This window comes from Gossypium raimondii, chromosome 4 (genome assembly GCF_025698545.1).
Source record: "Gossypium raimondii isolate GPD5lz chromosome 4, ASM2569854v1, whole genome shotgun sequence".
Lineage (NCBI taxonomy): Eukaryota > Viridiplantae > Streptophyta > Magnoliopsida > Malvales > Malvaceae > Gossypium > Gossypium raimondii.
In genome coordinates, this window is record NC_068568.1 from 47,077,272 (window position 1) to 47,091,554 (window position 14,283).

The following is a 14,283-nucleotide window of genomic DNA, read 5'->3' on the forward strand; positions in this document are numbered from 1 at the left end:
GTACAAAAATGACATGAGAATTAATTTATGATTTTTTAAATTATTAATTAATTAATTAATTGAATTACGAAAATGGAATTAAATTAATTGATCATTGTGAATTCATTGAATGTAGAAAAATTAAATATATTTTCTTATAGATACTTTTATGGTTAAGTAAAAATTAAATATATTTTATCATAAATACTTTTACGTAAAGTTGTCATGATTTTAATGGAATCGATTCGGGTTGAGAAAATTATTTAAAGGAAAAATTAGTTAATTAAAATTAATTTATAATATTTATTTTATTTTGAGAAATAAAAAAAACATGTATTGGGTTGAATTGAATTATAAAGTGTTAGGTTAAAAGTTCAGTAAGCACGTATAACTGAACCAAATACAGGAGAGACCCGAATCTCCATCATAATACATATGAGGGGAGACACACCCTATCAGTCCTCTCTCCTAGTTCAATTAGGGGATTGTTTTTCTATTAAATAGACATTAGGTGCTTCTACTAATTCAACTAAGGTTTTACTTCTTTTCCCTATTAATAGATGACACTGATAGGGTTAAATACACAATAAATTATAAACAACTTTGATATATTAGTATTCTACCCGAAAGTGGTGAGAATTTATTTCTACGTATAAATTTTATTTTTCGAGAATAATAAGTTTTTCATTTTCTATTTGGGAGAAAGTTTTACTTTCCCACTAAAAGTAAAAGAAATCATTTCTAGTTCTATGCAATTTGATTCAAAAGTGTTCGAGTCCACACTTGAAGCAGTTCATGATACGATAATAGCGGAGAAGACCATTCGATTGAAAGCCAGTAACGATAAGGATCCATTTAGCCCAAAAAATAAATTCAATTTCGAGAAAAAGTTTATTACTATAAATATCACAAATCGATTCAGTTTTCAAATTTTTATATATTTTTTTGTTATGCAAAAAAAATTATTTTCGAACTGAATTTTATCTATAAAATTTACCTTTGGAATAACTTATTCACTAGTGAGGTACAAGATTTCTGATATGAGAAATTAGAAGTTCATCATCTAACATAATTTCACTAGTGATATCCACTAAGCTTTGGAAGAATGCAATCTCTTAAAGTTGTTTGACTCGACGGAAAGATTACTTTGTTTCTAGGTTATCTTACCAAGTAAACTCACTTTAAACTTGGGTACAATCCTTTTAAAGTGACTCTGTTGTTGAATGAGATGGAACACTTGTCAAAGCTCAAGGTTTTATGGTTGACCAACTCAAATCTTGTGGGCAAAATTTCATTTTCGATTGGGAATCTCATTTCATTAAAGAACCTCGATTTATCATGTAATTTTCTTGGCGGTAAAATCCAAAAAGCTTATCAATGTTAAATAATATGATGGAAGTTGAGCTTTATCAAGACTAGTTAATCGGTGAGTTACTTGAGAGTTTGGCTGAGTTGACAACTTTGCTTCGACTCAATGTTTAACAGCACAATCTCACGAGAGAATTACCAAAGAAAATCACTACAAAACCGTCTTTGATCTCAATCACAACTATTTCACCGGAGAAATCCCTGAAGTTTAGGCTTCGAATCATCCAATCTCGTGCGCATAAATCTCTTTAACAACAATTTCACCATAAAGTTAACATCCAATCTCTCTAAGTTTTATCCTTCAGAAGACTTTTGATGTTTCAACTTATAATTTCACCAGTAAGTTACCCCATTTCTTTGTTACAAAAAAAGCTTCAGCTTATTTTCATTTTTAAGAATCAATACTCATGAGCCGATTGAGTCTTAGCTCGATAGGCATGAACATTACTATCAATGCAAGAGGATGTGGGTTTGAGTGTGCTGAAGTGCATTATTATCCTATTTATGAGTTAAGAGATTTTGACTTAGGAGCTTGACAATAATGAGAGACGACTCTCACTTGTATGAACAAAAAGTTAATGAGGGGAGGGAGTATTTATAAGCACGGTAAAACAAAAATGTTTGACACCCATGGATGTCAACATTCAATGCATTTATTAACATTGGATTTGTGGTAAATGAGAAAATTTCAAATAAAAAAAAGGAACTCAACTTCGCAAGTGTTATGCACCCTTGAATGTATATATTAGGGTTAAAGTTTTCAAAAAAGTTAAAAATTTAATTAATGAAGAACATCGATGGGTGTGAAGTGGGGTTACAACTTAACACCTATATATGTTAATACAAATACATTATTTTGAGTTATTAGCAGCTGGATACTGATAAATGTCGAGATATATTCCTTCGAAAACCTAAAAAATAACTTTTGGCAGATATGATTCTCTCCCGTAAAATATAGGGAAAATCTCTATAATTCCACGACTACCGTCAGTAGAAAATTACCACCCAATTACGTAAACTTGGTTATTCTTGTTTCTCCAACAATTTACTTTGTCCTACTCATGCAGACAAGAATAACATGATGGACAAGAATGGAGTAGTGAATAAATTCTAAGACAAATAAATTGCCCCCCTAAATGGGAAAATATATAGTAATTATATATTCTCTATCACCTTTAGGCTAGAATTCCCAAGCACATTTGAATTCAACAAGACAAAATATGTGGTAGCCATTCAATATGGTTATGTGTTATTCAAAATGAGTATAAGAAAACATATACAATAAAGGCTAAGACCAAGCTTTTTGTTTGTCATTTTTCTGCTCCAACCATTTTTTTCTTTTTTAGGGGTAAGAAAAGAGAAGGCTCAGCCTTATACAACCAAGTTGCTAGGAGAACAAAGCCTCACTTCAGTGATGCCTAGCTTGTCCCCTAAGAAAAGTATATTGATATGCTGATCGAGCAAGGCGAAGGTGATGGATAGGTAGTTCACATTGTTTGGTAGATGGCAGAGAGCCGCCACTCAAGGTGGTTGGAGTGAGGAATAAGGAGGAGAATCGAGAAATGAGACAAAGAAAGAGAAGGAGAATCTATTGGAGGTTCGAGCCTTATATACCCTTAGCTCAAGTCTCGAGGTGCTACATGTCAGACCTACATAGGGAGGTCATAGGCAAGTGGCCAAGTGTTTGTTATTATATGTCTAGGTAGGGTGGGACTATGACGTGCCATTTAATAAGTGGGGCCCAGCTTGGAGGTGTTTTTTAAGGGTTACTTTTGTATGTTGTAGGGTGTCTACAAAGGTGTGATGGTATTGTTTGCAAGGTCATTGCCCGGTCCAAGCAGTTAGGGTGTATCAGTTGTCCCTAGTCAAGGGGGAGTTATATAGTTTCCTCCCTCAAGACGTTGCTAAGTGTTTAGTGCTCTGAGGTTTCATGTAGTAATTAATATGAAACAATTAAAATTTGAAACGACAGGGCCTGCGCATGGGATATATGTGCAATGTATGTTGCTCCAGGGCACGCCTGTACATGTATGCACATTAATGGTTTTGCATTATAATGCATTATCAGAATTATTACTTGTCGTTTGAACGTTTGAAATTTCCAAAAGTAGCATTCTCATTGACGGATAATAATTGTGCTTGTCTTCTTCTAGAAGCTTCTTGTACATTGAAGTGAATATAAATCCCTGAACTTCAAGCAATTCTTCTTTTTATCGGAGTTAGATAAAATTTCAAAAAATTTCACCTTTGATCGAGTTGTCCTTCTTGTAGTTTGTGATCAACATCTGTGTGAGTTCTTAGTAAGTTTTGTTACTTTCTTTTGATTTTAGTGTTTCTTTTGGTTTTCCTTTAAGTCAAAATGGTGAGGAGAAATTGGGATGGGGAGGCCAACAGTAGCACATGTTTGTGTTTGGCAAAATCTAATTTGAAAATTTTTAAAAACCAAGCCGGTTTGTGATATTTATAGCAATAAACCCTTTACCGCAATCGCACATGTGTTTTCGGCTAGACGGATCCTTGTGGTTCCTTGTAACGACCCAAAATCCGTGGGCACCGGAAAAGTGTGTGTTATCGAGCCTCCGTCTTAGTAAACTGAGTCATAAATAATTATTAGAAGTAATTATGAGTTTAGTTGAGTGATTAATTAGGTATTAATTAAGTGAATTTAGTCTAATTAAGGATAATTAAAAAAAGATTAAATTGCAATAGAAGTGAAAGTTTAATTATAGATTAAAAGAAAATAATAGGCACTAAAATGGCAATTAAGCCATTTGGCATAATTGAGGCGGCATAAAGGAATAGAATGTAAGGTTTTATTTGTTTAATAATTAATGATATTTAAATATAATTTATATTATATGAATTTATGATAATTAAATTATAATGATATTATATTATTAAATGAATTAAAATATGCCAATTGTATGGATATGATAAAATACATGTGTAATATGTGAATATATATATATATATATATATATATATATATATTTGTATTAAAATTATTTATTTGCTTCAAAATTTAAGTAAAAGATATTTATAATATTAATTAATATTATTATCATGATATTGTATTTGTACCAAATGTATGATGATTAAATAATACATGTGTAAAATACATAAAAAATACACTTGTAATATATTTGTATATTTTCTTAAATAATAAGCAAAAGATATTATTTAGTTATTAAAATATTATAAAATAAATAAAGATAAGTGTATGGTAATGATTTAATACAAATGTATTAATAAAATACATACATTTTAATACTTATAATTAATTAACTAAACATAAAGTAAATAAAATAAAACAAAAGAAACAAACAAAGAATAGAAACAGAATAGAAAGAGACGAAACAGAGAAGAAAACAGGGGAGAAAGAAAGAAAGAAAAGAAAAGGGGAAAGAAAGGAAGAACTAGGGTTTAAGGTTTTAGAGCTTTAAAGGTAAGTCAATCAAGTCCTTTTCTTTTAATTTAGATGTTTTAGAAGTTTTAAAACAAAGTTTTGTTAAAAATAAGTTGAGGTTTTGGAAGTTTATAGATTATTAAGCATGGTTCATATTGAATAAATTGTTAAATTAGGGATGTATTTGATAGAAATTTTGATTGGAATTGAATAAAGGATTGAATTGTAAACTAAACTATAAGTTTCAATTTTAGGATTAAATTGAAATAATTTCGAAATTATGAAAATATGATAAAAACTAGATAGTTAATTGTGAGTTTGGCAAGAAATTGAGTAGCAAAAAGGTATGAATTAAGAAAGAAAAATATATAGATTTAGTTAGGATTAAATTGGAATTAAAGTAAAAGTTAGATAAAAATTTCAGCAATTAAATTGTGTTGTGCTAATAATTATGAAAATTATCTTAATTTTTTTTCGTAGTTAATATCGCACCCGAGGCATCCACGAAGAAAGGAAAAGAAAAAGTGGACAAGGAATAGACACGAGAATCACGGTTTGTATCGCTATAATTCAAATTTTATTATTATTAAGTGTTTAAATTGCTAATTATGTGTGGTAAGTATTTTAAGGTAAGTGTTTAATAAATGATAAATTTATAATGTGGTATTGAAATTGAAACTGATATTGAACTGAATCATAGAATACTGGATATTATTTTGAGTACTGAGTGAATTGTGAAAATACTGAATATTGTATGTATAATGCATTGAATTGTGAAATTACTGAAGTAATGAATTACTGTAATACTGTGAAACTGATTGAAATAAGGAATTTATAATCGATACTGAACTAAAATGGAAATTGTACTGAAAAGTAAATTAAATGCCCTATTAACTAGTCGGGCTAGTCGGATATAGTTGGCATGCCATAGGATATGGAAAAGTACGGAGTATTTTGCTTCATCGATCGAGCACTTATGTGCCGAACTCATCATATCTTATTACCGATTCGGCACTTTGTGTGTCGAATAACAAGATCTTATTCTTATGCATTCAGCACTTTGTGTCTTGAATCACATCCATTATTCTTATCGCTACTCAATTATCGACATCGATATCTTGGTGTGTTTGGTTGGAATCTATGTATCCGTCGAGTCCGAGTCAAGTTAATAGGGATAAATGAAATAAATTTACTGATAAAACTAATCTCGAATGATATAGTATATGTGAAAATGTGAAATTTGAAATAAAGAAATAAGAATGATATATATATATATATATAATTAATTGATAATATTAAAAGATTGAATTGTTTATTAGTAGGTGATAATTGTAATGGAAAGTATGTGTTTGATTTAATGTAATTAATTATAAATTGAATTATAGTGATACCACTGAGTATATGCAAACTCAACGTACGGTTGTTTCCGTGCGCAGGTTGTAGAAGTCAAGTACTGAACCAGCATCCAAAGCCATACCCGACTTCAGCAAACTTTTGGTGATGTATATTTTCTTTTGGTAATGTGGCTTGTACATAGGATATGTATAAAGGTTATTATGTTTTAATATAAATGGTTAAAAATGTTAGTATTATAAGTTTATGAATTATAATGAAAGAAGTTTATCTATTTTTATTTAATTTAGTATATTGGTAAATTTAAATTGATATTATGTTGATTAGGTTGATTAGAAGATATTTGGAATAGAAATTGAGAATGTGAAATGAATTGGTTGAATTGATTGAATTGGTTGTGATTGGAAATGATATAGTTTTTAATTGCAGAGGGTTTTATGTAAAAATAAGCAGAAATGCTGCCGAATTTTTTTTAAAAAAAATAAAAATAAAAATTCGGAGTACTCGAACGAGTTTCATTTCACTTCTAATTCATGTTTGAAACTTCGAAAGTTTATTACAGAGACTTAGTTATACAATTATATTACGATTGATATTTTATTACGAACTATCCGTAAATTGCTTGATATGTCTGGTAATGCCTCGTAACCCTATTCCGGCGACGGTTTGGGGTTAGGGGGTGTTACATTCCTAGCTTCCAACCAAACAACCTTTCTTGTTATTCTTGTACCACGAACTGCTTCAAGTGTGGGCTCGAACGAATTCGAATGAAACACAAAACCAAAAATATTTCATTTACTTTTAGTGGGAAATCAAAATTCTCTCTTTAATAGAAATCGGTAGAAAAACCGAGATGGTAAGTTATTCTAGTAAAAGTCACCATCACAGGCAACAAATGAGCGACCATCGTCACTGGAAATCAAACCAGGATGGCCAATATTTATTGTAGTGGGTTTTTGGAGTGTCGAGCAATGCTCGAGAGCGGATAAGATGGACGGGTAGGAACTTAAAACATGTGTTGCATCATATATAATTGTTATTCATTGATTTATTGTATGTTTCATGAGGAATGCTTTAATTTCTACGGACTTTTATATGCATTATAGTTGTCAATTATATGTAATGATTTAGAATTTAGTCTCACATTGAGTCGTTGTAAGCTCATTTCCCTTTCCATTTTCTTTCCCTCTCAGGTAGCATAGGGAACTAAAACTCAGAAAGGAATCGGAGAAACTTCAGATTAGCAGTTTGTTTTTTGTTATTATTATTTTTAAGTTTTATTAAAGTTTTCTTTAATCATTCTCGATATTGTAGTTATTAATTATTTCTCACTTTTATATCTAGGGTGAAGTTGTTTAACTTATTCATTCTGGCACTTAAATAATACTTTAATATTTGCATGCTTTGCTTTTCCATTTAGAACTCCATCATTTTAAATGTTTGCCTCTTGTTTATAAAATTCTTAAAAAGTTTTGTTAAGTCCTTTCTTAAAAGCCTTTCTGTGTTTTTTAAAATCTCTACATTAATAATATTATAATTGAATTGTTAAGTAAAGCCGGTTTAAATTAAATGAATATTTTCCTAAAAACAAAAGAGCGTTTTTTTTAAACAAATCATCGCAAGGAAAAGAGAGGCTTTACAGGATCACCTTGGTGATCGAATGTAGCGCCTTCGACTTAGCTGAAACTCCTAGGCCGAGTCGAGGGTATTACAATATTTTTTACTAGAGTATTGTGCATCCTTCTCATTGTAAGTTTTTTTTTTTTATATATATTATGATAATCCATTTTAATATTTATATAATAATTATGCTTTTTGTAACCAAATGAGGCATATTCATTTATTACAAAGGTTGGATTCTTAATGAAAGAAATAAACCCATCAACTAACTTGCACCATTGAAACCATTCCTTCCCATGCATTTTCTACAGTTTCTTTTCGCAGTTCCATCAACAACTACGAAGAAGAATATAATAAGTGGATTTTAGTTCACAGAATGGCAAGCTAGATAGTGCAGTGATGGATATATGTGGTTAACACAGGATCTGATATTATTGGGCAGCATATATGATATAATCAACAAAAAATGGAACTTATTCTATATGCTTATCCTTCTTAATTATAAGGATTTCCCATGATGCTCTCTTACCAGCCATCGAGTTCTTGAAATTCTCATGCAATGTGTCACTGTTCAAGAGCAATGCTATGAATCCTACCTCAATTGTATATTAGAATTAGTCTTAAGATATAAATGCTCATATCATCTTAAACTTGTCTCTTATAAGAATAAAACTACAAGATTTAACGATCCCAAGTACACAATATTTTACAAATCCATATAGGCTCCCCCCCCCCAACACCCCTCACTATGAAAAAAACTAGCACCTTTCAAAACCAGTGATACAAAAGAGTCATGCTGTTGTTTTACAGTCGACTATCTCAGACGTTGTAAAGCAATTAGGATGCTTAAAATTAGCACAAGGTTTGGCTTTCATGCTAGAGTTCAACCCAAATTTTGCTTCTACTTTGGAACTCCTAAACTAATTATTTATTTATTCATTTTTCTAAGCAATGATGGATGCCTTTTAATATTTGGCCTTTAATGTTTCAACTTTCATAAGTCACTTCACAGTCATTATTTTGAATTTGCCCCTATCACTGGATGGCCCACTTTGGCATATAATATTGATGGTGAGAATAAATAAATACATGAGAATATTTGATGCAGGTTTCCACATAAATAATAATATGACATATTATCATTAACAAAATTCTTAAATTTAATATTCTAATTTGAAGAGTTATTAATATTTATTTATAATAGTTATAATTAATATTTAATTATGTTTACATAAAATTATTAATATTTATTTATAAATTTTTTATTTTTTTGTTTAATTTAATAATAATGTCATATTATTTTTTACTTATTAAATATTATTCGAATAAATAATTAATTACCCAAGATCACAAACTCTCTTGGCAATAGTGGGTGGAATAATTGCTGGACCTCATTCCTTATTCTGCTAAGAAAAAATGCTGATCATAGCACAATAAACCCATTTGTAGACAGCAACATTACACTTTAATGCACTCAGTCACATGCCAAAGGAAATTAAAACATCAAGTCACATACAACTTAAAGAATCCACGGTATAGAATCATTCATATACACCACCAATTGACTCTACAATATTTATTGTTATTTTCTACTAAAATAATATATATGTTCTGTGTCTTTACATGCATGAAATCCATATAAATAAACACCCCATACGATACTTTGTCAATACATATTTCATTCTGTCAATTGCACTAGGAGACCCTTGTTTTTAGTACAACTTAGAAGCCAAATAAAAATGATAGGGTGGGAAGACGTTTACAAGGTGGTTGTAGCTATGGTGCCTCTTTATGTTGCACTGATGTTAGGGTACGGTTCAGTGAAGTGGTGGGGGATATTCACCCCGGAGCAGTGCGATGCTATAAACCGCCTCGTCTGCTACTTCACCCTCCCGCTTTTCGCGGTCGAATTCACTAGTCATATCGACCCTTTCGAAATGAATTATCGGTTTATCGGAGCTGACACCATATCCAAGCTTGTTATCGTGGGGGTTCTAGCCATATGGGCCAAGTGTAGTAGCAAAGGAAGCTATTGCTGGTCCATCACGAGCTTCTCTTTGTCGACTTTAACTAATGCTTTGGTTGTAGGGGTGCCTTTGATGAGAGCCATGTATGGGGAAACAGGGGTGGATCTTGTTGTCCAGTCATCTGTTATTCAAGCCATCATCTGGCTGACGTTTTTGCTGTTCGTGTTGGAGTTTCGGAGGTCGGGAGTCTCCATTGCATCAGCAGCAGCTACAAAAGATGGCGGAGAACAGGAGAAAGATGTGGAAGGGAACACAAATGGTGATGGTGGGGTAAGCAGCAGGCCTTCTTTCTGGTATCTCTTGAAAGTTGTGGGGATGAAACTGGCTAGCAACCCTAACTCCTATGCTTGTGTTATCGGCCTTGCTTGGGCTTTTGTTGCAAACAGGTTACTTGATTCATTTATTTCCTTTTCCTTAATCTTTGGGATATTATTGTTTTCATTTTGATTCATTGCTAAAGTATGCTAATTTTGTAGGTGGCATTTTGAGATGCCAAGCATTATGGAGGGATCAATATTGATTATGTCCAAGGCTGGAACTGGCACTGCCATGTTTAGCATGGGTGAGATTATATAAATTAAAAAAAAAAAGAAAAAAAGAAGAAGAGAATAATATAAATTTTATTTAAGTAAAAATTGTGGACAGAATTTTATATCCCAACTACACCTGACCATGTAAAATATTATTTTATGCCCCCACATATACAAATCCTCCAAATTTAATCCTTAAAAGGAATCTCTTAAAAGATATCCATCCTTTTTACAAAGGACTCATTCCTCTTTAAAAAAAAAAAAACCCATCATTTTCATCAAATTTGTTTTAAATTTCTCTTAAATATATATATAAAAAAAAACCCTTCAAAAATGGAGAAATAATGTAATCAATCCTAGGACAGATGTAAATACAGGCGCATTGCTATGGTTAATAATGTAATGAGTTTGGTTGTATGGAACGCAGGAACATTCATGGCTCTGCAAGAGAAAATAATAGCATGCGGCACAAGTTTGACAATATTTGGGATGGTCTTGAGGTTCATAGCGGGACCAGCGGCAATGGCTATCGGCGCCATTGCTGTGGGTTTGCATGGTGATGTCTTACGTGTCGCCATCATTCAGGTTGCTTTTGCCTTTTATTTTCGATGTGCTAATCATTCATGCACCACTAATTTAATTAATTTATAGACTTAATGGAGATTTCGTAGTTCTCGCACTTGATGACACATGATTTCAGTATTGCCACATTACTCACCCAAATGACATGTGTCAGCTTGGGTTTTTCTTTTTGCTCATATATAAACAATGTTAAAAATGCAGGCAGCATTGCCACAATCGATTACCTCCTTCATCTTCGCCAAGGAATATGGAATGCACGCTGAAGTTCTTAGTACTGCGTAAGATCTCATTTCTTCCTACTTTCCAACTATCTTATGGTATATTTTACACAATCCCTTTTTCTCTGTTTTGCAGAGTGATCTTTGGCACCATTGTTTCCCTACCTGTGTTAGTTGCTTATTATGCAATTCTAGAGTTTATTAATTAATCTCCATCAACGATTCAAGGACTTCAGCTCTTCCATTTTCCCCTCTTTTTCCTTTTGATGATCAACTGTAACTCTAAATTATATTTAGTTTATAGAAATTAAATTAAGATGAAAATCAAATATTCAAAACATATCCTTCATGAACAAAAAAGAAAAAAAGAAAAAATTGAGGATGTGTAACTAATCGAGCATAATTACATCATTTCCCATTCTTATCTCTATTTTCTGCTTTTTTTGTTAAATAATAATAAAATGATATATTATTATTGGTGTAAAATAAAAATATCTAAGGGTTTAAAATTAAATATAAAATATTTTATTTTAAGAAATAAATGTTAAATGTAATTATTAAGCATAAATATTATTTATACGAACTAAACAAATAGCTCAAATTTCGAAGTGATATTATTACAATTCAATGAGTAAATACCATTTCTTTTCTAATTTTGGAGTTTTTTTTATATTTTGAATTTTCTAAAATGAATTATTTAAAATTTTTCTATTTCCATTTTGAATTTTAAAAGTTTTTATTTTCATAACTTTTGGAAATATAAAAAGAATATTTTTTGTTTTATTGAAAATATGAAAAAATGAATTTTGAATTTCTTAAATAAAATTTTATGTAATTTTAAATAATAAGGATCAAATTGATAAAACTATAGATATTGAGGGATGAAAATTTTATTTTTCTTTTTTATAATTGCCACGTTAAGAACACAAAGGAAAATTACGAAGTGGTCAAGATTTTAAATAAAAAAAGTACATGGATTCAATGTCTTGAAATTAAAATACAAGGATTAAATTTTAAATTTTAAAAGAATGTAGGAACCTATGCCATATATAAACCTATTAAAATTCATATATTTTTCCTAAAGGTTAATCGTCTAAACAATTTGTTTTATATATTATCAATTTAAGTTGGTTTCGTTTTTTCATATATATATATATATATATATATATATATAGTTTTAGATTCCTTATTTAAAGCCCTCAATTTTATTTTTGCATGGCACCAATGGCTTGGTGAAGAAGTCAGCCAATTGGTTCTCTATTTTCACATACTCTAGCTCAATTTTTCCTTCTTCAACAAGTTCTCCGATGAAGTGGTGACATATCGAGTGCTAAACAGGATTCTTTGATATGTTAATTGCACTCGTGTTGTCACATAAAATAATAGAGGTCGAAGTTACCACACCATAGTCAACAAGTATTTGCTTCATCCAGATAAGCTGTGCATAGTAGATTTCAGCTGTTATATACTCTGCCTCAACTCTCAACTATGGAAAGTGAGATGGAAGTTTGCTTCTTGCTATACCGGGAAACTAAGTTAATACCAAGATAAAAGCAACTATCAAAGGAGCTCTTTCGATCATCCACGTTTCCAGCCCAATCTGTATCATTGTAGCCTACCAAGGACACAACACTATCTTTAGATAAACAAATGACATAGTCTAAAGCGTCACTCACATACTTGATCACCTTTTTGACATCTTTGACAAGGGATTCCTTTGGATTGGATTAGAACCAAGCACACACATTCATAACAAAGCTAATGTCAGGCCTGCTTGTTGTCAAATACAATAAGCTTTTAATCATACTTCGAAATGTGCTTGGTTCTGTGGGCACTCCTTCAGCATCCAAACTGAATTTCACACTAGTTGACATAGGTACCCTGGTAGCCTTTGCAGATTCTAAACCAAACCTTTTGACAAGATTCTTGGCATACTTTTCTTGAGACAAGAACATACCATCTTCGAGCTGTTTAATCTAAAAACCAAGGAAATATGATAGTTCCCCAACAAGACTCATCTCAAACTCATTCTGCATCATTTTTACAAAATCATCATTTCCATTGACTGAAGTTGATTCAAAGATTATGTCATTGGTATAAATCAATGTAATGACAATGTGGCCTCGATGGTTCTTGATGAACAATGTTTTATCCACTGATTCTTTTTTATAACGTTGTCGTAGAAGAAAATGTGTTAACCTATTGTACTAGCCCCTAGTGTCACGGGGCTAGACCTTTCGTCTCGCAATCCGTGCGGCCTTAGGCAATCCGTTCATCCAAACTCACCCAAGTCAGCCTTAACTCAAATGAAGATTCTTTTAGAACTCCTCCAAGGCACCAAATTGAAGAGCGGAAGCGATTTATGCCAAAAGAAGCTAACCAAAGAACAACAGAAAGCCACAAAAAAGATTGCACACAAGGTGTTTGAGTAAATTCTCTCAAAATTCTATTACTCTAAGAATTCAGAATACAATGGAATGAGTACAAATGAGGGGGAGGCTCTCTATTTATAGTTGAGCTCCCCCAAAATCGACGGTCAAGATACATTTACATCGACGGATGAGATTTAACCATATCCCTTAATTTTAGGGATTTACAAGATAAGCCATATCAAATCTAATCGAATCTTTACAAGATAAGATTCCCTCTATCTTTTAAGATTAGTTACTATATTTAGCCTAAGTTGCCATCTCTTCATTACCGGGCCAACCAGGCTTCAATCTGACAGGCTTGTCCAATAGCTCTTTGAATCGGGCCAGTTCTTGTGGGCCAAATGATCCCCATCTGAGCAATAGACCTCCATTGGATGCATTTGGTGCGATGGTCACGGGCTTTGAACTTTGGCCCGTGACATTCTCCACCACCCATTCTCACAACGCCCTCGTTGCGACTTCTGAATGGCACTGACATGATTCGTCTTTGAACTTTCTCGTTGCCTTGGCTTCTCCCTGACTTGCCTTGTGATCAGGTTGTCCCTTCCTTCGGAACCTTTGCCTCGGCTTCTGTCGCGTCTTCCCTTGAACCATTGCACTCGTTGGTACATCTTGTTGGCAAGAAGTCTCTGCTCTAACTTGCCTCAACTTTGACTTGTTCTCTCTTGAATCATCTTGATTCTCACATCTTGGCTTCGTATTGCCCACAGTCCATTGGCCTCCTTGCTAATGAACTTTGAAAGTGCCCCTACGACCTTGCCAAGCCAA

General features: G+C 32.1%; 1 protein-coding gene across 1 annotated transcript; it reads left to right on the forward strand.

The window, feature by feature from the left end:
• Positions 1-9,393: 9,393 nt before the first annotated feature.
• LOC105781012 (auxin efflux carrier component 5) lies at positions 9,394-11,513 on the forward strand. The gene is made up of 5 exons (XM_012605579.2): positions 9,394-10,139; positions 10,230-10,315; positions 10,711-10,868; positions 11,067-11,143; positions 11,220-11,513. The coding sequence occupies exons 1-5, from the start codon at positions 9,466-9,468 to the stop codon at positions 11,290-11,292; spliced, it is 1,068 nt and encodes a 355-aa protein (XP_012461033.1). The 5' UTR covers positions 9,394-9,465; the 3' UTR covers positions 11,293-11,513.
• The last annotated feature ends 2,770 nt before the right edge of the window (positions 11,514-14,283 follow it).

Bases quoted from the DNA above. Each gene is read 5' to 3' on its own strand.
- LOC105781012 (XM_012605579.2), top strand. From the start codon at position 9,466: ATGATAGGGTGGGAAGACGTTTACAAGGTGGTTGTAGCTATGGTGCCT. The intron at 10,140-10,229 runs GTTACTTGATTC...CTAATTTTGTAG, and splicing joins TGGGCTTTTGTTGCAAACAG to GTGGCATTTTGAGATGCCAA. The intron at 10,316-10,710 runs GTGAGATTATAT...TATGGAACGCAG, and splicing joins CACTGCCATGTTTAGCATGG to GAACATTCATGGCTCTGCAA.